General features: G+C 31.8%; 1 protein-coding gene across 4 annotated transcripts; it reads left to right on the top strand.

Annotated features, from left to right (window-relative positions):
* Nucleotides 1–19: 19 nt before the first annotated feature.
* Nucleotides 20–23,329, top strand: LOC113514366 (phosphatidylinositide phosphatase SAC2). Of its 4 annotated transcripts, none has more exons than XM_026898442.3 (19): nt 20–251; nt 426–811; nt 1,793–2,074; nt 2,698–2,882; nt 3,207–3,318; nt 3,929–4,001; nt 4,549–4,741; nt 5,956–6,121; nt 7,018–7,179; nt 7,990–8,060; nt 8,128–8,373; nt 9,640–9,778; nt 10,437–10,564; nt 10,934–11,102; nt 12,179–12,341; nt 12,853–12,959; nt 13,453–13,576; nt 14,638–15,446; nt 16,093–23,329. In XM_026898442.3, exons 1-19 carry the CDS (start codon nt 155–157, stop codon nt 16,192–16,194), a joined length of 3,714 nt encoding a protein of 1,237 aa, XP_026754243.1. In that variant the 5' UTR covers nt 20–154; the 3' UTR covers nt 16,195–23,329. The 4 variants fall into 4 exon arrangements, with proteins under 4 accessions (XP_026754243.1, XP_026754244.1, XP_026754245.1 ...); XM_026898443.3 differs by having other exon boundaries at nt 9,640–9,763; XM_026898444.3 differs by lacking the exon at nt 8,128–8,373.
* The last annotated feature ends 1,673 nt before the right edge of the window (nt 23,330–25,002 follow it).

Consider the following 25,002-nt stretch of genomic DNA (forward strand, 5'->3'; position numbering starts at 1 on the left):
GCTACCAACATAACGAAATAGACTGCTTTGCGCCTGCCCCCTTCCCTGCCCCTTTCGTAACGTCAACTGCTTGAAAGATTAGAAAAATTACAACAATAATAAACACTATGAAACTGGTTAAAAACTGTGTGGACGTGAAATAAATTGCAGCAAAATGGAATTGTTTAGATCGGAACAATTTTACATATTTGTTAGAAATGAGTCAAGTCTTTGGTGGAATCGACAAACCGGAGCTTTTTCAGTAAGATCAGGTAAATATTAAAATTTCCACTTTTTCTGTTAATAATATTGATTTAAACCTTTAATTAGTTAATTCTTAGCCACTTACTTTTTTAATTTCAAAACACTATAAATATTTTATGAATAAGATTTCACAGTGTAATCATATCTTTGCTGATTGATTTAATGTTTTCTTATTTTTATAGCTTGGGACCTGTCAGATATAGAAGACATAGAATGTTTAGGTATAACAGAGGGAATAATAGGAAAAGTAGAACACTCCAATATATTTGAGCCTAGACTTATGATTATAAAAGAGAGTGTACCAGTAGGTCAATTATATTTTCATCATACAGTATATAAAATCAAGTCAATATGTTTTTTAAACATGGGGCTTCTGAACCATGAAGTTGACCTGTGTCCATGTACTAAACATGGATCATCAAGTTCTCTCGGTAGTTCTGGAAAGTCTCTCAACAAGAAAATGGGTGCTCGTCTTTTTGAGAACTCAGCATTTTTGAATAAAACTGTTGGTGCTGTCAAAAATGTTAGTAACACAATCAAAACCACAACACAACAAGCTGCTACACAGGTAATAACTTCATTTCCTTTATCATTACTGCCTTTATTTTGTAGTAATATTGTGTATGCTTTTAATTATGTCATTTAGAGTGATAAATTAGGGAAATATAATAAAATTGAATAAGTATTAAGTTTGTATGAAGTTTTAAATAAATAGAAGATATTTAGGTATATATTTACTTTTTTAAATTAAGTTTAAAGAAATCTTAAAAATTGTAGTAAATCCATCTTTTATACCAAACATTTTTTTGTAATGTAGTCAGTAAAGAATAAATAAATATCAGATATACTTTTGATTACCAATTTTAAAAGTCTTTTTTCAAAGTATAGAAGAAATGTATGAGAGCCATAAGTAAACTAAATTTGAGAGATAACTGTTAACCTTATTTTAAATCATTATTAATTTTAACACTACCTTGTTTGTAAGTATATCAAATTTCTGTATTTGTCAGAAATAATATAAACATGTTTCATAAATATAATAGTACTAGATGTAAAGACAAACTTTGAAATCTGCCCTCAAGAACTGCTCTCTTAAAAGCATATTAGGTATGGCCCCAAAAATTTATAATAAATTAATACACTCTATTATAGAGGCACTACACATTGACAAAACCTATTATAGTATTTAGCAATTTCTGACTTATTAACTATAGATATTTTTTATAAGAAACACTTTTTTTTATTTCTGTTTTTTTTTTTTTTATTATATTGTGTTATTTTATAAAATTGTATATAATCCATATAATTAATAAATTTCACTTGCAGTAATGTATGAGGAAATTTTTTTATATATAATAATGATTAAACTGATATTAGTAAAAACATGAATATATTGTCTTTTAAATTTTACACACCCTATGAGTGGAATGTGACATGTACTTTTATTATTTCTATATTGTAACATTATAATAACCCATATTTCTTGCAAATAAATAATTAGATTTGATTTAAAGATACTAAATTAACAATAGGATTGAATTTGAAACAGGTGAAACAAACTGTCAAGAAACAACGTGATCCGAAACTAGCTGAGCGCTTTGAGAAGAGATTGTCTGATGAACTCCATAAAATATTCGATGACTCTGATAGTTTCTATTATTCTCGCACTCTCGACATAACAAACAGTCTGCAACGGCAATATGAAATAGAAAAGATGTTGGAATCAGAAGAAAACAGTAAACCTGTTATGGATATCACAAGATGGTGGAAGCATGTTGATGATAGATTTTTCTGGAATAAATATATGCTAAAAGATATCATCAGTTTGGGTGTAAGTTTAACATAGGAATAAAAATTTATTTAATACATAAATAATTATGTAATGCTATATGAGAAACTTATATTCAGCAGTAAATAATTATGGGCTGTAAGGATTTATTAACAATTTTATTTGTCCTCATCACATCCTTTTTTACATATTCACCAGTTTCTGATTGCTTTAATATGTTAACATATATTTACAAAAATTAACCTCTTATTGAACTTTTACAAAAGTTGGTGTAAACATCAATTAATAATTATTGCAATAATTACATCTTGTCAACATAAAAGTTTATATTTGTGACATGAAAATTTTTATTCAAAATTGCCAGTAATTTCACTGTCATTATATCACAATGTATGGTAATTTCTTGGAAAAACTTGGGCACTTTTGAGGTTGAAACTTTTAAATATTCTTATATTTAATAGTTGTCAGTTAGTAGTATAATTTTTTTTTTCTTATCGTCAATATAGTATTTATACCTATCATATTGTCATAACATTATTCATCGTCATTGTCATAACATTTTATTAGATATTAGTATATTGTGCCCTAATATGTTATAATATTATCATTATAATAAACTATACACTAATATAAAAAGCTTGTATTTTATAAAAAGCATATTTCAGAGTCCAGAATGTGATGAGTGGGTGCTCCCCATAATACAAGGCTATGTCCATCTTTCTCAAATAGCCGTTGAGCCAGCAGATGTCAATCCACTGAATACTGAGTCTCTATCTAATAGCAATTCGTGTGATGAGACCTTCACATTAGGACTGATATCCAGGCGATCTCGATATCAAGCTGGCACTAGGTAATTAAATAAAGATGTTTATTTTAACAAAAAGGCCCCATAATGTATTAAAATAAATATAGCCTTTATTCCTGAATTACACATTCTTTTTAGATTATACATAGGTATCATTAATAAATCTTGACATCGGCAACATCCTATTTCTCAGGTCGTACTTGAACATAGACCTCCTCCATATTTCTTTACAGAGCCCTACCATATACTGCACTTTAAACAATAACACTGATATTGGACTTCTTTTAAGTTGTCAGTAGCAGACTAGTATCTCCAATATTTAAACAAATAATATATATTTATTGTTATTGATAATACAACTGTTTTTAGGTATAATCGTCGTGGCATCGAGCCAGAGGGCAAAGTAGCTAACTATGTTGAAACAGAACAAATTGTCTCCATAATATGCTCTGACAGTGTACATAGAGCTTCTTTTGTTCAGGTAACAACAAGTTTCTGTTGATAACGATATTATAAAACAAATAATAGATGTGAGTTAAATAGGTAAATGCTCTTATTAACAGGTGAGCTTTACTGTTGTCTTAGTAAATTGCCGATATATACTTTTATCGTAAGACTGCAGTATGATGTGCCTACGAGCTGCAAGCGAGCATTTAAAAATTAATGTATCGCAACACATAAATCTATACATCATATATCCTTTACATTTTCTACTTTTCACCATAGCATTTGGAGAATATTACTTTGCGATATAGTTCAGACAAGAATATTCATGGCCCTTTATGCAATATTACCACATATGATGTATATCAAGTGAAAGTCCAAAAAAGACATAATCTGTTATATTATAAAACACAATGTTGAGTAACGTCACGCGCTGACGAGTCGTATAACGGTGACTCTACTCTTATAGTTACACCGACCTACAATTAACAAATTGCTAAATTTCCGACGAAAAGTCCTTCACATACCTCATATATTCGATGACCTTTGTGACGCAGTAATAGGATTGTTACTTTGCGTAAATGAAGTTCAAGGTTTTATTGTCTTTTTAGTTTTTAAACCCTTTAAAGATTTTTATTTTCTTTCAGGTTCGTGGATCGGTCCCCATATTCTGGAGCCAGCCAGATTATAAATTTAGACCGCCTCCTCGTCTTGACAGAAGTAATCTTTTTTTAAGAATTATCCTTGCATTTTAACTAATCTAATAATCTAAGATTTATAGTATTTTTTTAATAAATGATAATTAAATTGAAATCCTACTTTTATAGCATATTTTATTGATTAATAAAATTAAAATAAATAAATGACAGGTGATATCCTTACCTGCAAAGCAAAAAGCAAGTCAGTTAGCTCATCGTGATGTATATATATTCATTATGAATTAATCATAATGGTTTTTTTATTAGAATCGCATGAAAGCGACCTGATTATATATATATATATATATATATATATATATATATATATATATATATATATATATATATATATATATATATATATATATAGCAGTATATGGGCGCTAGTTCCCGTTACTGACAATTCCCACTAGGCTAGGTCCTAGTGGGAATTGTCAGTAACAACAGTATTAGAAACAAAATAACGACCATGGACGTATCCAGGGGAAAAAATTATCTTTATCGTTCAACTATCTGTATCTCATTATACCTTCCACTTGTAATTAATAAACAATATTTTTCATTATCAGGTGAAGAAGAATCACACATCGCATTCAAGAAACACTTTGAAGAAGAACTAAAAACATATAAACAAGTGTGCATAGTGAATTTAGTGGAACAACAAGGTCGAGAGCGCATCATATGGGAGGCGTACGGGAACCACGTGCTCAAGTTGAATAGTCCCGACGTTATATACGCCACATTCGACTTTCACGAATATTGGTGAGTTTTTACTGAGTATCAGTAATTTTTTTTTTATCACGAAGACGGCAAGCAATCAGCCGGTCTGATGGTAAACAGTCACTGTAGCCTATGGATGCCTGTAACACTAGGAGAGTCACGGGCGCGTTGCTGGCCCTAAAGAAACCGTAATATACCCTTTTTGATGAACCTCATACTGTAGTCTATAGGGGAAATCTTGACAGGGAACTCCTTCCACAACCTGAGCATTTGCAGGAGGAAACTCCTTGAAAACCTCACCGTACGTGATCATTTATATTCAAGCCGAATACGAGTAATACAAAGTAATTCATTTTGTATTAATACCTATTTGTTCTAATATTATGAGAAAATTGTTGAAAAGATTTTAACGATATTTTCTGAGTAAAATATAGATATTAGCTCAACCATACATACGCTTATATATTTTACTACTATAAATAGACCACTAAAACCTATAGACGTTAGTAAAATATGACATTTATTCCAACATCAAGTTCCTAAATGGCGTTAGTTTTACCACATTGAGATTTTACGGATTAAATTAATTTCGACTTCAACAACGAAACTCTTAACTTTAATATACACATATATGTATAATATGTATGTATCATATGTATAATATGTAGTTACACTGACATAGTTTGAAGTAAAAATATAGCATATAGCAACCAACAAAATAAGTCCCAAATGAATATTTTTTATATGCTGCATTTAGGAGACTTAAATATTAAGTAACTAAATTGAAAATTTAAACTCAATAGTTCGATCCGACCGTATTCGAATGGTCGTTACCTTCAATGGGAATGCACTTGACCCGGATAACAGAGAGATGTAGGTTCGAATCCATCTGATTATACTATCGAGAGATGCTATTATTCGACTTAGTATATTTATAAATTACTCCTGTTACTCAAATTAAATAAATATTCTATTCTACTCGTCCTCCTCGTGTCGTATTTCACAATTATTGAGGGTTGTGACTCCCTCGTAGGAACGCCTTTTCTCTAGTGATGTTCCTCCATCTGTATCTAATATTTCTTTATTATCGTATATTGTCATATTTTTTTTATATCACAAACCGCACTCCTTTCGATTATATTGTATCTAAAAAAATGCGTATTTGATCAATCCATCTGATAGGCCTGTGCACTCTTAGTCGTTTTCTATCCACCCTGTCAGTTCATTTTAGAGCCAGTCTATTATTGTTGTTCCAGCCGCGGCATGCATTACGAGAACGTTAGTATCCTTATAAACGCGATCGCGGATATCATAGGCGATATGCGATTCTGCTGGCGCGACGACCGCGGCCTCATATGCGCGCAGAACGGTGTTTTCCGTGTCAACTGCATCGACTGCCTCGACAGGACGAATGTTGTGCAGGTATGTTTTATATTTACACTAACTTTTGCCTGCAACTTCGTATGCGTAGATTTTAATCTAATGAAATAGACTACTACTAGACGGCCTATATTAAAATAAAACAAACCTGATTATAAGTTATACTCTCAGGAACACATCTGTGAAAAGTAGATAGAATGTAGTTCAGTAGTTTTATCGTGATGCCGGAACGAACATACAAACAAACAAACAGTATACTATGTTATGTCCATGGTACTGCTAATATCTATAGGCGATGGTTACCACTTTCCATTAGGTGGGCCGTCAGCTTGTTTACTGTTCTAAGTTGCATAAAAAAATAGTGTTTTGATTTCTGTTGCTATTATTATAACTCCTCATGTAAATTTTTCTTTAATATCATCTAAGTTCAAGCATCGTTTAGTTCAGTTCATACACAGTTTGTTTATTTATTGTATTTATCTCCCCCGTCATGCATTGCTACAGTAATACTATATAAATTGTATATTTATTAATTAGTTAAAATTCAGATAGATTTTTTTGATAAAAATAATAAAATACTATGAATATAATTCTTATTATTCTCAATTGATTTCTTTTATTAAAATAAAATGTGAAGTTGAGTAGGATTATCATCTATCCGAATTTATGTAGATTTTTGTCCATGAAAAATAACGTCACATTTCTGGTAAAATAGGTAGATGTATTCTACACGTATGAAAGTGTGCTTACCTGTGCAAATAAAAAATATTAATATTTTTTGACTATATTTCCTGTTCTTAGACTTACATCTGCCTATTATTACTCATATCACATAAGGCAATAAATGCATGGCATCTGCATATAATTTTTACAAATGTATTATTATTGTAATTAACCATGTAAGAACATATTCTAAGGCAATGTTGTGGTGTCAACAGACAGCAATAGCCAAATACGTGCTGGAACTCCAGCTATGCCGGTTGGGGTTGGGTGCACCCGGCTGCGGACTGCCACCGCCGTTGCGAAGCGCCTTTCTCGCCATGTGGGCCGACAGCGGAGACCTCGTCTCACGACAATACGCCGGCACTAAGGCGCTCAAGGTACTCTACTCTTCACCACTTTCCTATAGCTTCTTTGTTTACAGTGTTGGTTGTTGTACAGCGCAGATGGTGTAGTGGTGTACAGCGCTCGAACATTCTCTATTTGTTGTAATATGAATAGCCCTTGATACATACAATATGCTAACCTTGAGTATATTATTCTTGTTGTTTGTATTACACTATTATGATTAAAATGCTAATTTATTGAATTAGGCCAAAACCTGTAATAATAGATTAAAGCAATGAGTGAATGAAATAATTATAATAAGAAACATACACAGTTTTGTGTGTGTGTGTGTATATATATATATATTCCCAAAGAGGGTGACGTCAGGCAGGTGGCCGGTCGTAAAACTAAAAAACAAGTATTTTTGTAATATGGACAAAATCATATTACGCCGACCCCAAATTATTGGGATAAGGGTAAGATGATATATATATAATACCTATAAAAGTATATACTATAAATATACCTACTATATACGAGTCAAAATGTAGGAATTATAAGGTACAACCTTCAACTATTGGTTTATGTAAAATTCCTCAACAATAGCATAGTTTCGAAGAAAGTTTACCAGCATACTCAGCTATATCCTTAGATTGTAGCTATATCTTTATCCATGCCTTTTTAAGTGCGCTATTTGTTTTACTTAAATTTTTTGGATACTTTCTATATTGTCTGTATACACAAATAAAAAATATTTTATCTAATTATAGCATGACTAATATATCCAATAGCGTTTTATAAGAATCAATACTACATGTATGTAGGATACTTAAACTAAATCTACAGATATTTATAAATCGCAGGGCGACTACACACGGACCGGAGAAAGAAAATTCACCGGCATGATGAAAGACGGAGTCGCGTCAGCTAACAGGTAATTATAATTCTTCAAGTCTGCAACTCCTGTTAGGGCCTAAATACAAGGCATTTTTTCCCGCCAGATTCATCATCCACCATTTTTGTGACGCCATGACACAATGTGCCATAGACATTGCGCTTGGACAGCCAGTCAACATGGCGACCATAGAGGAGCATGACAACTTATGGCGAGATGTAAAAACTACTTCGATGATATTATATGAGAACATGGATACAGAGAGACCGAAATTAGAGTTAATGCCAAGTTATTTTGGACATCTACTGACCAATGAACTACTGTCTGCAGAAATTGCATATGGATTAGGGAGGTCAGTTTATATTGGTCAATTGAACTAATTACACTAATAATTCGAGCTCTAAGCTTATTCATTGTTTGTTCCGACCTTTCTCTCTATAACAACAGCTAAGTATGTACTTTTGTAATGTTGTGCCCGTATATATAGACAATAGCGCTTTGCATAACACTTCTTCCTTTTTAATAACATGTTACTGTAGACACGATTTATTATATTGAATGGTATGTTTAATTTATTTTACTAAATATTATTATTAGTAAGCTGACGGCCCACTTAATGGAAAGTGGTAACCGTCGCCTATAGACATGAGCTGTACCATGGATATAACAGAGTATACTGTTTCGCCCATGATACCTCCCATGCTTTACCATTCCTGAGGACGAGTGAGTGTTATTCCTCTGTACCCTGTAAATTTACTGACATATTCTACCCTTCATACCAAAACACAGCCATACAAACACAACTGCTTCACGGTAGTAACACGAATAGGACAGAGGTGCCCAAGCAACAACTTCTGTACAAAGTCTCCCTCTGGTATATATCTCCCTCTACTATATTTCATATATTTAGGTTTTCTAAATATATTCATCGTAAAAAAAAAATTCTAAACGTAAATACGGTATATCATAGCCCACTAACGTTCATACACCTATGAGAGGAGAATGTTAAACTACTACCACTCTCACGCAGGCGATTTAGTATAGGATTTTCTTTGGAGTTTTTCTTTTGTGGCACTGGTGTTTCTGCTTTGCTCACTTAATCGTCTCTTACGATATCCTGGAAAGGAAAAGAAATAGTGGCACAGTACTTATTTGTACTCCTTCACCCCACAGAGCAATCTATAAATAACAGATAATTAACGAGCCTTTGACTAGTCTTATAATATTTTAAATACACAGTCGGAAGTTAAAGCGATGTAAAAGTCTTTACAGCTAAATAGTAAATAAACGTCGGCAATAAAAAAAGCGGGTGTGTAGATACGTGTACTATTTACCTGTAACGGCTTTTACATCGTGTTAAGTCCAGATTATGTATTTAAAATATGTGTAAACTACGCGAAAGTTTAAAATTAACTAGGTTTATAATAGCACAATTCAAAGTATACACAGGGAGCAGGAAAATGTACTTGAATATTTTTTTTTTACATTTTGCATATAAATGTTTATAATTAATCAAAGAAAATATGAAAATTACCAAATTACCAATGAGAAACCTCATCGCCTCACTGATGAAAAATATCGTAATCTCCTATAAAAATGTATTATAATTTTGTTGCAGATATTATCTATCGACATTCAAAGATGCTCTCCGCCAAGTGGCGATAGACGTGATGACGGGCGAGTCGCGCTCCATCCCCGAGCACCTGATCGTGCCAGATTGCACCCGATGCACCTCTGTCAAGGTTCTTATGTTCAACGTGCGTGCATGCCCCAGCTTACGCATCTTGAAAGTCAATCGCTTATAATCCTTCCCTTTCTTTTAACTCTTGCATGTAATAATTAATAATGTATTTCGTACTAATATATCCACAATATATTAATGACATTTGTTATAACTAACATTAATTGCTAATATAGACTCGATATTATTTTAAATATTTGAGACTGTTTGCTTCTATTTGTTTAATAAATACAACCTTAATTATGTTCAGTATACTACAATATATAAGTTGGTTTATTTTTCTAGTAGTTATTTTACGTTTAAAATAGGCTATTCATCAGGTATATTTTTGCGATTATATGACACAGTAACCTCGTCAATTCTAAACCGATTTTCACAGTTATTTTTACTATTTATAGGATTTACTCTTATATTGAACCCATATTAATTTTGTAACAGTAGAAATTGCAATTTTTTATACATTATAATTTAATTTATTCTCTCAATCTGTATATAAAGATATTATTGCAAGTTCTAAATTTAAATATATACAATATGGGTTAACTACGAAACGTCTACGTACTGTAGGTCTACGAAATATCTCGTTATTTATTAATTTTTGTCTATACTCTTGTAGTCGCTTTTTTGCGGAGCAATATATACCTGTTATAATGTCAGTTTATTACATTTCATAGGATGTGTCTGTCCCGGATACAGCAGCGATGGCGCAACACGTGAAATCTTTAATCGACGACTGCAAGAAACTCTTGGTGGACACCGAACCAGTGCTGGGCTCTTGGGGTCTCATCGATGCTGATCCGCAGTGAGTTTTAGATCTCATCTACTGTAATTTTTGTGTTTGTGATAACTTACTGGTCATGTTTCTATATGACCTATAAGTTATCACAAATCCATAGTTTCTATTATGGATAATAAACAACTCAAATGGTGATACATTTAAAAATGTTTTATTAAATTTGCATAGTTAATGGAGTTAAGCATGCTATATATTAAATGAATTTCCAGTTTTGAAATAAATTTTCTTTCTGTTTTAAAATACGAATGTAACAAAAAATATATATCCATACTAACTACAAAAGTATATATGTTGATATTTGCTCATAGGTTAGGACTCATATAAAAGGACTCCTAAATAATAGTATATTAAGGGTTATATATTATATTTGCTCAGTACGGGAGATCCACAAGAAACAGAAATGGACAGCGTCCTGGTGCTGACCGGTGAGGCATACTACGTGACCGACTACGATGAGACGTCGGACCGGCTGCTTAGCGTGCAACGTGTACCGCTGCGTGACGTCACCGCCATCGAACTCGGCACTTATGATACCAATGCCACAGTCAGTATTGTTAGCATATCCTAGAACGTACTACATACTCTTTTTTGTATAATTTATTTATTTATTACTTTTGAGGGAAGATTACAGCTATAATAATTTAATAATTAATTATATATGACAACAATAAGCCAATTAAAATCTATCACATATAATTAACGAAAATTAATTACGATCTAGATAATTAATAAGTGTGTTAAGACAGGCTAAACGTCGTTAAAATCACTGAATGAATAATTAACGACGGTTTTTCTTATGTTACATACTGCTACTTTTAAATATATCGATTTCATTATTCCTACTACATATATAATTGAAAATAGTGGGAGTTCGTGTTATGTAGCAATTGTTTAAAATAATACTTAAAATGGTTGTTTACCATAGCTGACTGCCCACCTGATGGAAAGTGGTAACCGTCTTCTACAGACCTAAACAGAAAGCACCATGAACATTACATACATACAATGTGACGCCCCTGATAACCCTCATGCTTTGCTACTCCTAAGAACTATGGTGTTATACTTTCATACCATATAATATCACTGCTATATGCCACCCTTCGAACCAAAACACAACCATGCAAACACAAATGCGTTATTAAAGGATCACAAATGGAACAAACGTACTTAAGTACCTTTTCGTACAAATCCTCTCTATGATATTTATGCATGATGTCTTTGTCGGGTTTGAACACACCAATACCACAGTCTATACCCACTATTTTATTCTCTTCAGGGTCCCACTAATTACTACATACTTATTACAATTTAATAATTTCCTCATGCATTCATGTTTTTGTTTCTATCCTACTGCAATTGTATGGCTATTATATTAATGGCAACGCATGGGGGGTATCATGGGCGAAACAGTATACTCTATTATGCTCATGTCTATAGGCGACGGTTACCACTTTCCATCAGGTGGGCTGTCAGCTTGTTTGCCATTCTAATTTGTATAAAAAAAAATGTAAGTCTTGAACATCTAGTAGGATCAAAATGAATTGTTTCTACGCTCACATTTATATATCCTTTATAGATAAAAGAAATCATTATTAATTAAATAAAGTACTACTTCGTCAGATATTCGGTGTGGGCCGAAAGAGCAGTAGCGAGCCAGTGTTCTGTATACGCATCAACTACACGTATAATGGCGAAGCGGGCTACTTCCACATGTTTCGATCTACGTCGCTGCGATTCTTCAACAATATGGCGGTCGTTATCAACACCAAGGACGAGATGATCGGTATGCTAGTTATGTTTTTATTTACCCAAATTAAATAAGTATTGAATATTTTAGGGACTCTATTGTCAAATCAAAATTCTGAACTTTCAAAACCAAGTTTTGTACTTTTTAGAACTCACCGAGCTACTCTGAGTGAACTATGATATGCATATTTACCTAAATGATATAATAGATGGATGAAGCCAGGGATCGGCAACTTTATTTATACAAGTAATATTTATTGTCGGCAAGAAAAACTTTTGTGGCTCTTTAAAAATACTTTGAAATTTTGTGAATTGTAATTTTTTATTCTTCTAGCTCAAAAGGTTGCCGACCCCTATTATAACCTATTATTTTCATATACAGATTACTTAAGGTCAAAATTTAGTTAACCAAACATCACTTGACTGATTAAATATATTTTTTTTTACGTCAAAACAGAGCGCGCCATTTTTCTGTATTGCAAGTAATTGGATTAAAATTTTTATTTGGAAACAGTTCTCTGTTACATAAATATACATAATTGTTACAGAATCACTTCACTCTATATGTGAGTCGATAGTAGTAGCACGCGATGTGGCCAAATTGCCTCCCATACCATTCCATGACGGCATCAAATTGGAACGAAAGAAGTCCAAGGTAAAATTTCTTTTAGATAATTTTATAAACTCTATATAATTCTTAAAAAAAATCATTTATGTCTCTAATACCATATACAAAACTTTTATTTTTTACACCATAGTACACCAGAATTATATATGATCTTTTTTTGTACCATAAAGTTGGCAAACAAGCATACAGCCCGTCTGATGGCAGTCACTGTAGCCTACGGACGCCTTTAACACTAGGCATGTCACGTGCTTATGATGCTTGGAATTATAACTAACTTAATGTTAAGTGGTACCCGTTACCTGAGCAGCACCATGGACATCGCAAAATACATTGTGATATCCCAAGCATTGCATTTCATGGATTATATACCCATGTAAAAAAATGTTTTGGTTGTGATAAGAGGCCGTCTTTTTCCATCCCAAATGGAATTCATGGATTCATCTATTGAAACATTAAGAGGTAACATAATAAATAAACTCATTTACATAAAATAAGAAAAAGTTTCTTTTCAAAACCGCAGCTGCAGCCGGGTGCGAGTGCGGGTGCAGGTGCACGCTCGTCTCTCTACGTGGACGTATCGCGCTTGCCCTCCCTCACGCGAAACGTCAGCGAGACCCAACTCGTGGCAGATATACGCAGCGTCGGTTCGTATCACTTCTCACTTATTTACTACTAGGCAGTGTGTGCCGTCCCCACCGCAGGAGTAGAACTTTCGGGGCCAGGCCCTCCCTGAGAAATAATTTTAAATACCCAAATATTTATTACACGACTGCCCAATAAAGGAGTGTAATATTCTCAGGGTTCATATACATATGTGTGTAAGTTTCTTTATTCCACCGTGCCTTCTAAATGCCTGAACAAATTTGAATGTATGTATTATTAAAATCATTCAGAGTGACTGGCAATATACTTTTTGAAAATAATTTATTCCTGGCAGGGCTGTAATTTTTTTTTTTTTTTTTTTTGTGGGCAATGCTCATGTATCAACAATTTTTATTTTTATGTATTATTTATTACATAAGTACCTGCTCAATGATATTTATTACATTGATGTTTAAATAATGTTTTTGCCTTCTTTACCTTGAAATTGGTTAAAAAAGTTTTAAGGACCAATTTAGAAACATTTATAGATTCTTTTTAATTTAATAAAAAGGGATTTGCATTCCTGATGTAGTTGTTAAAGTTGAAATCAATTAAAAAAAGTATTTCCCTTAGAACCTTAATTCCTGTCCTGTCTATCCTTTCCCCAGACATTCATCAGTTGCGGTCGTCAGGTGCCACTTCAGTCCTTGATCAAATAGTACTTCTCGCAAAAGGCCCGTCCGCCACTCAGTGCCGTTTTATTCCTGTGGCCAGTGCACATTTGCATACATACTCCGTTAGTGCAATGTACAATATCACATATTAGGGTGCATAATACTTACAATGTCATTTTTAAACAAAGTAGAAAGCAAGCACCCCCCCCCCCCCCCCCAAACAAAGTATAAACGAATCTCTTGATAGAATCGTTATCTCTAGCAAACAATTCTATCGATGAGAATATTATACCATGTCTAGAGGAGAAGGAAACAGCTTGTCTGATTGTATGTGATTACTGAAACCTATAGGCATCCTAGCTTAAACAGAAGATAACTAAATTTTTACAAATATTAGTGATAATATGCAAAATATTTATGATTTTTAAAGCAATATTGTAAATTGTCAGGATCCAAAGCCCTCAACAACATGACTGAGCAGTTCAGCAAACTCAACAAGCTGAGCCACTCACTCAACGCCCGAGCACGACCGAGCCTCCAACTAAAGTTTGATCAAGGAGCTTCCCGCACTAAAAAGATATTCACCTTAGGACAAAACAAACCCGACAAGAAAAAGGGCAGCCTCTCCGACGGTCTAAGCTCCGATTATTCATCGGACGATGAAAACAGGACCAACATCTTTGAGCCCACTTTAGACAATTTCGAAAACACCCAACACTACATTGGTAAAACTGGTCAAAAAAGTGAAACCGACAACGACTGTGACTTAATAGAAAATCCACTCTATTCCTCGAAAATAGAACACGAAAAAGTAGAATTTGTACCTGGACAATTAGACACGAACGTAGAAAAACAATCGTTGAAAACTCCGAGTCAAATGAACAAGATAAATCCCTTCGATATGGAATTGGAGGTGTTGAGGACGCCTGAAATTCAAGTCGAAGGCGAGAACATGAAACCACTACCGCCTAACTCGTTGTTACTATCGCAAAAGCTGTCACATAGCTCCAACGATGTGAATTACGAAGAAAATCAAACAATTCAAAATGAAAGCGCAAGTTTTCACACACGTTCGAATTCGCAGCATGAAATTACGCTGAATATAGCGCAATCTCATAGTGAGTCAGCTCTAAAGCAGCTGAAAAATATTGCCAGCCCAGTGTCCAGTGCAACCAGGGAGATGGTGCTTTCCCCACTGTCGAAATTGGCCAAAGGTGTGCAGTCGCTTGGAGCCAATTTGGATCCAAGGAAGATTAAGGTGAGGTTACCTTTTTGCTATTTAAATGTACATGAAATATTTGGTGCTGTTTAAACAAAATGTTTTCAATTTATCTTTTTTTATGTTATTATTACACGGTGTCTTGATTATTTTGAAACCGACTTTAATCAGTTTTCTTACAATCACTAGTGCTTTCGCAACATTAATGCACCAAAGTAAATATACTTAAGTGTATTAATTTTGACACGATCAAGTCGCTTTTTTCTAAAGCAAAATTTTACATACATACCTGTAACGCCTGTCTCAGAAAAAAAATAATTTATTAGATATTGTCGTCTATTTGGAATTTCAGATTTTAAATGTTACTCATTTTAAAATTATTTCTTAACATCTTTTAGTGATATAACCTAAAGGTATCTTTTCATCAAAAAGGCGGTTGGTATGGTATGGACAAATTTTATATCCATACTAAACCAACCTACATTCTCAGCGCCTTTCATTTTAGTTCTCACACTTGAGCATAATTTCTACTGAGTGTGTCTTTTGATAAGTGAAAACTACAATTATTTCTATTAATTTTGCCTATTCTATTTTGAATGTGAAAATCCTAATGCTTGTCTGCCTACTTTATGGTATATTATTAAATTTAAGTTATTTATTGATCCTAATTTAATGATCCTAACAGGCCTCGTCGACTGTGAAACATATAAGCGAACAACAATATGAAGAGCACAAGAAATTACAAGAAAAATGGCGTGGATGCAATACGCGTCTAGTTGCTTTGTAATACTGTTATCCGCCCTTACCAAATGATGATTTTAATGTTATCCATGACAAGTATTTTAATAATAGCCAGTATTAATGCTTAGAAAGCTGTTTATTCTAATAATATAATTTATATTTCTCGTTATTTATCTGTTGAACTCCCTTAGACAAAGAAAATTTCTGCTAGCCATATCGCTCATATCCTGATCACTTTGAAAAACAATGTTATCCATGTATGCCACTATACATGAGCAGATTTTTGTGACGCACACATATATTTGTGTGCGTTATTGTGTTATGATTATGTGTGTATATACGTTTCGCATTTTTCTACTAGCGATATCACTAATAGAAATATATTTTGTGTGAACAGGGCCATCCCTGTTCACACAAAATATAAATTAGGGGCAATTTAATAAGGGGCAATTTTCATTTAAAGTAATAGAATGAGTTGCTCCATCGTTTGTTTTTTTTTTTTTTGTTTGTCTTTGATTCTATTTAATTGTGTCTTATTATGTGACAATTTTAAATATTAATTTTAGTATTTGTTTATTTCGAATTTGACAACTCCATTTTTATTTGGGTAGTTTTTAGTAGGACTTCCTTACGACATTGATCCCATTATTGAGACTGGCCAATTGCATTCTCTGGGTGATAATCTATTTGCCAGTTATTGCTATTTTTGTATAATGTACCTGCAGTTTAATTTTTGACAATGAAATTAATCTAATAGAGAATATTAAAAAAAGTGATTCAATACTAATACATGTAACTAGATTTTTTGTGATATTATGACATTTTGTTCCTACATTTTTATGTACCCTAAATATTTGGTAGGTACTAAAACCAATTATACAAGTTAAATAGTTAAAACCCTTGATTTCATCTTCATTTCAACTAAATATATACTATAACATACAATAAACAAAGGAAACTTAATTTTTACACTAACATAATACAAATAGATGCTGCATAATATAAATAGAAATTTTTTATCTTAATGAAAGATCGAAAAATTTTTTTTACATAAAATTGATACTGAAAACAGGTTCAACGACAAAACAATTTTACATTTAATACTTTCGAATCATTTTTGCATATTGTAATAATATCAGTATAAAAAGGAAAACATTTCACACTTAGCTTTCATATAAATTGTATACTTGCATTATGTGTGTATGTTAATCGTAATCTGTAAATTTTGTGATGGTAAAATGTAGTTAGTAATAGAAATAGTGATTAGAAAAATTAGATTCGTACTAAATGTCCGTCACTACTTAACCGTTAAAAAAAATATTGTCTATTAGACATTGTATTAGATACATTCCTTTAGATTATTTATTCGTTTTAATCCTGTTTGTTTTATTATATTACTCACAACTAGTGAATATAAGCGTATTTAAGGATAGGTCGGGTGGTCCGTGCCATCTTAGAATGGTTTGGTGCCCATCTTAATTCCGAACAGAGCTTTCAACTAACTATACAAATATATGTGTATTATGAAACCAGTTGCTCTGGAATGTATTCTTAATATACGACAATGAATCAAGAATTGCGCAGATATTTCAGTAGCGCTTAATGCTGCCACTTCTGCCATAATAGATGAACGTTATATAGAGTGTCTTACCATCAGGTGAGCCGCATGCACGTTTGCCCCCTGTGTTATAAAAAAAAATGATGTATTATCAATCGCCTTTTGCTGAACCTGTAATATATCCTTGCTAATATTATAAATGTGAAAATGAGTTTGTTTGTTGCCTTTTGGCGCCTTAACGGCTTTACTAATCACAATAAAATTTGGTATTGAAGTACAACAAGTACTCTAGAAGTACTGAAATGCAGAAGAACAGGTCATTTTTATATTCCGGTCAGTAAGCATATTCTGGTAACGCAGGCGAAGTCGCCGGTAGAAGCTAATTTGTTATAAAACATGTACAACCTGCTTATTAGTAGTGAGTGATTAGTCCTTCATCGAATTAATGCAGCATCGATTAAATAAATTTAACTAGCTGTGTAGTCCTAATTAATCAGTATTTACCGTTACGTTACAGTCACAACTTCATATATAAAACATGACATTGTTAAACATATAGGGAATTATATTGAAAAGCTTTTTACATTGATACGTAATGGTATTCCATTACGTTTCATTAGTACTTATTAATACTAATATACTTCAATCACTATTTAATAAAGAAAAGAAAATAATAGAATTTTCTAGAATGCGTGCCTGAAAGAGTTGCATACATAAAAAAAAAAAAAACAAGTCCACGCTACAGCAATGCTGTTGATATTAAGCATCGTTTAGAGTACTGTTGGTGTAAGAGTTAGGTACAAACAACATTCTTGTTCTTAGAATGAGTTCGATACCATTTCTATTGCTTATTTGTATTGTTACTACATAGAGAAAATTTATCAAGTAAATGCTTTTCCGATGTGTTATAAATATTAGATTTTGCTTAGTAGTCTTCCATCATGTACACTCACACAAATACATGTCTATATGTATTCGAATTCACATGTCTAGATATTTATTGGCTTATACATGTATTCTCAATATTGAATGTACTTTTCATACACGCTTTGAATATGTATCTAAAATATTTCTTTGCCTAGGTATAATACACATAGCGTTTATTATCGCAAAGTTCAATTAATTAATTAGTGAAAATCATGTATTATGTCTGTGTTAGTGTTGTCATAAAATCACAGTATTATTAATATCTACTTATTAAATGAATGAGATGTTTCAGCATTATATGAAGTCTGGGTCCAGTCACTTTACGCTACAATTTATTAAAAGTAAACGAAATTCTTATTTTCTTGATTGTTTAGATTGCCTTTTATGTACAATTATTACAAAAATAAAATTACAGACTGAAGCAAACAAATTACCTTCAATTTTGACTTTTGCTTTATTCCCAGTTTAAACTTACGAAAATATTTTATGTTATTTATAATAATAATATTAAACTATTTGTTATATTAATTTTATCCTGTTTTCTAATAGGTACTGTTATTTTTCCACCTTGAAATACTGTACAATAACTATAATTTGTAATAAATGGACCCAGAATATAACATCTTATATACATGTAATAAAATATACCCAAATTATAGTTGAATTTATAGTAAAAATTGTGAAATTAATTAAATGTAATAATAATAATGTAAATTAGTAGTAAATACCTATGCGAGTTAGTTCACATGAAATTAGAATGGTAATTGTTATGTACAAGTATAATATTGCCAACAACAGTCTCCATTATAATACTCTAAAAGGCGTATAGAAATATTAATATTTGATTACTTTACGAACAGTCACATTTTTCTATTTTTTTTTTTTATTACATGTATTCCAATTATGAAAATATATGAACTTAAAGTTCGACCCGTACTACTTAAATAAGACTGGTTGGTTCAAGTTTAGGAATAACTTATGGGTGATCATAAAATTTTAGTTAAAATTATACGTAAACACTATGTGTCAATTAACTTTATAAAATGATTTTAAAATTAATATTATCTTTTTGTTTTTATTTTTGAGTTTTGTTTTATATAACTACTACGTATTTTGCAATTTGTGATAGCCATAAAATGCGTGATAATTCTTTCGATCATTATTTTTGACATATTTTGTTTTACCATAAGGCAAGCAACGAGTGCACAGCAATGAACACAGATGCTGCCTCTGTGTAACTAATTAAGGACTAAAATTACTATATTTAGTTTATTTATTACTACTCGATCCTATTTGTTGGAGAAAAATATATCAAACTAGCTGTTAAAAAACAGCCGTGCATATTTGCTCGCTCATTGTTTGTCAGTAAATTATTGTTAAATATGTCTGAACAATACTATTAGGTAAATAAACAATAATATTTAAGCAAATCAATGCTTAGAAGTCGCATCCATTCATAATTGTACCAAATGAATAAACGATCCTATTTCAGGGATCCTAACACCCATTTTCACAAACATAGCAATATTCATGGGCTGAGATGATCAGTATTTTATAATAATTTTATATAAATGTAACATCCTATAAATTTATCTTGAAACTATCTTATATTTGAAAAAAAAAACCTTAATACTTGAACTTGTATGTCAATCGGTACATTATCCTTTTTACAAGTGTTTATAAAATTAAGTTTATAAATTGAAACTTTTGTAATCTCTATTAACACTAAACAATAAATATAATTGCACTAAAATCCACTATATACTCTCATGATATGATCAATTTATATTATAATGTTGGTATATAAAACTATTATCCATTTATAGTTATAGGGCCTAGAAATTAAAGAAATATAAAGTAACTTTAAATATTTAAATTATGATTGGGCTTAGCAAAATTTGGATATAAATGATGCGGCATGTTCAAACTATTAGCATTCATTAAAAATAAAATTAGAAAAAGTAATGCACCAATTTGTTAGTAATTTTTATATTAATATTGTATTTGAATAAGTATTACGCCGTAAAATGCTTCCTTGTATAGACAAGTTAAAAGTTACCACAACAGACTGTATATTAGAATTGTTTAGTAGAACAACTTCGCCTATGTCCATTGGCATAAGCCTATGGAATTCTCTATAATGAATATAGCAACGCTTAATTTCGAGAATTAATAAATTATTAACTCAATTAAATATCTATGTATACCGACGGGATCTTTTGCAGAGTTTCTACATTTCTGATAGTAAAATTGATTCAATCTTGATCTACCTAAATATGTACAATAAATCCGGATTATATATGACTAAACTTTCTGCAACATGCAAAAATAAATCTGTACATTTATTTCTCCTAAATTAATAAATCATAGTAGTTATACAAAATACATGGATAAAACATACATACCTAAGTATACAGTGGTACCTCGTCAGCTTTGCGCATGGCGCTCCATCGAATCTATGGCAAGGTACCTATAAGACTCCTCAGGGCTAGATAGTATAATAGCCTTTAGACTGTTCTAAAGAACTTCCTACCAATCTTCAACAGACATGTTCAAACAGCGCACTGTTACGTAGTATCACTATTTAATTTGTAGAACAATGCCTCGTGAATTGTCATGCAATCGCTCGAGACATACCGCGAATTACTGCTCATTCCTAACACTATGATATAGCGGAAAGGGAAACACGAAGAAACCACATGTCTTTGCTGTACACGAACTGTATTAAAATTTTGTAGATTCGAAATTCATAGGTTAAAATTGTGATGTATCTTTATTTAATATACTATATATAGCTGCTGAATAAAATTTTAACATTGTAGAAAAAATAATGATGTATACTTAATTAGGCAAGAAACGGTTTGCTAATATTCGAATGGAATAAATAAAATAAATAGGTATATGTAGGTAGTTTACTTTACTAGTTTAATTTATATATATATTGATTTTTATTTTTGTTACTAATATGTATATACAAGTGAAAGGGACAGGTTGATCGAAACGAAAGCATCCAAATCAGATAGCAGATTATTTTCTCACTGGAAATGCATCACAGCCATATAATTAACGAATCTTAATTTTGACGCCGCGCAATGTATTTTAAATTCTACAATCCAATTTTAAAGCAAATTTTAAATGAAATAAAATCAGGAAAATATTTGAAATTTTCGGGAAAGAATTTCCCTTGGTTTTTTAGTTTAGAATAATGGTCTGAACTGTTACAGTTTTGTCAACCTGTCACTTACACCCTATATATACTTATAGCAGAAGTATTAAAATGTATTATATATAAAATGATCACTAAAAATAAAATCTATATAGCAGAGCACAATTTACCCAAAGAACATTTTAAGATTATAGTTTAATTTTTATATTTTTAAAATTATTTTTATGTAAACTAAAATAAGTATGTATTTATTCCTTATACAAAAAGTGAGGGTAAGATAATATACAATCTTATTAACTTTCCTTCACTCTCTGTAGGTATACGGTGGTCTCAAAACGGGACTTTTAAATGGACTTTTTACTACGAGTCGCTAAGATCCTGTTAATTTTGTAGTTTTTCATCCTGTCATTTTATATAACATAGCTAGAATTATGTACAATGTGCATCATTTGCAGTAGTTGACATGACTGGCTTTGTTTTTAAACAATTATTTTAAATTAGAATTGTTATAATAATCTCTGCAAAGTCAATTCTTAGTTATTTATAATAACTCTGCACATAATTTCAACGTTATATTACAAAATATTTGGAAATAATAAGATACATCCTAAAATTCCATTCACTAAAATGGATAATCTTTTATGCATACCTATACAATGTTTCCTTGGGAATAACTACTTTATTTTTCTAAATTTCAAATATAACAGCAAAATCCCTGTCCAGGTTGTTCCAAGAGACTACAACATAGAACTTCAAAAAAGGGGTAAAGAAATGTTTTCAGGGTCGGCAATGCGCACGTAATGCCTCTGGTATTACAGGCGTTCATAGGCTACGGTAATCGCTTACCATCAGATAGACTGTAGGCTTGTCTGCAACCTTAGTGGTATAAAAAAAACATTATTTTAATTATTAGTATAAACTAACTTATAGCAGTTTTAGTTTCAAATATTTTGGACTCAAATCGAATGGCAATTTAAAATCAACAGTACTCTTATATGGACATACAAATTCAAAAGGCGACATCGCCATCCCAGACTCAAAAGGAGAGAGTAGGAGATTATAAATGTCTAAACTTTATTCCAAAGTCTAGCAACATCTATAATACACAAAATCTATATCTATAAAAATTCTATGGTACCTAATATTATATTACATAATATTAATTTAATATTTTTATGGTATTCAAACAAATTTGTTATAAACTTATTGTAGGTAATGAAAGAAGTGTTTAAAATTATTAATTTTATTATTTTTCTGACAATCCGCCTAAAAACCACCTTTATTTTTTTAATTGAACCATATAAAATAATAAATAAGGAATGGGATGAAATTCATTTGTTAAAAATCTGTCTATAATGTAGAATATAAAAATTGTAAACAATAACATTTTTCTATAGTCTCAGTAGCTCTTTATATATATTGTGACTATAAAAAAAAATATTTGATAATAAATTTCTGTGATTATGGTGTGTAGGTACAGGCGTGTTGTTTTTGTCTTTTTTATTTTATAGATTAAATTGCTTTTGAGGACTTTGTATTTCATTTTATTTCCCACAAACAAATATTGAAGATGAAAGAGAATCGGGTTGGCTGTAATCACTCCATTAGTTGATACCTATCCAGAAATACACGAATGGCAACAACCATGAAAATTTTTTATATTACCAAAAATTTAAAAATAAATTTCCATTCTTAAAAAAAGAACACCTCTACCTTACCAACTACACTACATAATAATAGGTATATAACCATCTTGCTCTCTTTAGTGCCGTTGGTACAAATACAATTTTTTTTGTTTTAGAATTTTTTCAATTTTTGGTAATAAAAAATTTTTCTAAGAAAAATTCTGAGACCAAATTTATAAATACTAACATTAGTTTCGAGGAATGGACTTCGTTAACATATTCTACATATGATACACTATATACGGCAGGCGACTGTCGGGACCACACGGCGGCTCATGTCTATGTGGCCGCTATTTTTTTTTTTATAATTCCTGTAGTTAAAAGATATTTATTGTTAATTCGATTTAATTGTGATTTGTTGATAAACAGTGCACTTAATGTTAATTATGTCGGTATACATTTATGGGGCACCCGTGAAAGATGATAGTTGAGGATGAAAGCATATCAGTCGACCTATTGCAACAAATTTAACAAGATTTAATCACAATGATTTCCAGAGGAAACCACGTGGAAGTCGAATTGATAGGGTATTTTGCTAGCAATGAGGTTTTTTTTTAATAGGTGATAATGGAATGGTAACTTCACCCGCGCTATCGGAATACACCGAGGGGGCACCAGCTAATGATGATAGGTGAGGATGAAATAGGTCAGTTAGCCCATCGTGACGAATTCAACAAGAATTGTTCACGATGGTTTCCATGGGGAACCACGTGGAGGTCGACCTAATAGGGCATATTGCTAGCAATTGGGCTGTCGAACTTCATTGCTAACAATCCCTTTCCCCCCGCAATGAGGTTATTACACTCTATTAGTAACAATCCCTTTCCTAAAGTTTAAAACAAACGACATTTGATTGAATAATGTTTTTCTTATACCGAATGTCCCGTAAGTAGGGGACCAACGGATTATGGGGGATAGTGATACCTATTATCTAACTCTATCTAAGCTAGTATAAGTGTAGTGTAAGTAAGCTAAATATTAAATTTTACCATATTTTGATTTTTTTTTTTTTTATTTTATTGTTATGCCTCCACGTCCAATCCATCAATTTGCGTATGTTTCATTTAAAAATTCAGTCACTTGTCGTGCTGTAACCGCATTTTCTCGCAAACTTCTTGCGGTATATCTGCTAGCAAATTAGCAAGATCGTGTCTCAAAAAATGGAGTTAACGGGCACCGTTAAATCTCGGTGGCAATTCGAATGGACCGACGATTTTGCCATCTAGTATGCCTGCCCATAAATTCACTTTAAATTTGTGCTGAAACGATCCTCTCGGAATAATACAAGATTGACGACACTCTAATGATGAAGATTATGCTTGTTAAACACTCCTATTCTTTTCAAACACGATTCATCGCTCCATAATATGGAGTTAAAAAATTTTTATCTTTTCAGCATCGACGAAGCATTTCTCGACAAAAATTTATTCGTCGCTTATAATCGGCCAGTAATAATGCTTGCACTCGCTGTACATGATACGGGTATTGAATTTCTGTAAATATTATTTAAATAAAGAT

Source organism: Galleria mellonella, unplaced genomic scaffold (genome assembly GCF_026898425.1).
Source record: "Galleria mellonella isolate WM207_F2 unplaced genomic scaffold, CSIRO_AGI_GalMel_v1 utg270, whole genome shotgun sequence".
Taxonomy (NCBI): Eukaryota; Metazoa; Arthropoda; class Insecta; order Lepidoptera; family Pyralidae; genus Galleria; species Galleria mellonella.

Coding starts and splice junctions, on each gene's coding strand:
- LOC113514366 (XM_026898442.3), top strand. CDS start 155: ATGGAATTGTTTAGATCGGAACAATTTTACATATTTGTTAGAAATGAG. Junction 6,122..7,017: donor ACAGGACGAATGTTGTGCAG/GTATGTTTTATA, acceptor TGGTGTCAACAG/ACAGCAATAGCCAAATACGT. Junction 8,374..9,639: donor ATTGCATATGGATTAGGGAG/GTCAGTTTATAT, acceptor ATTTTGTTGCAG/ATATTATCTATCGACATTCA.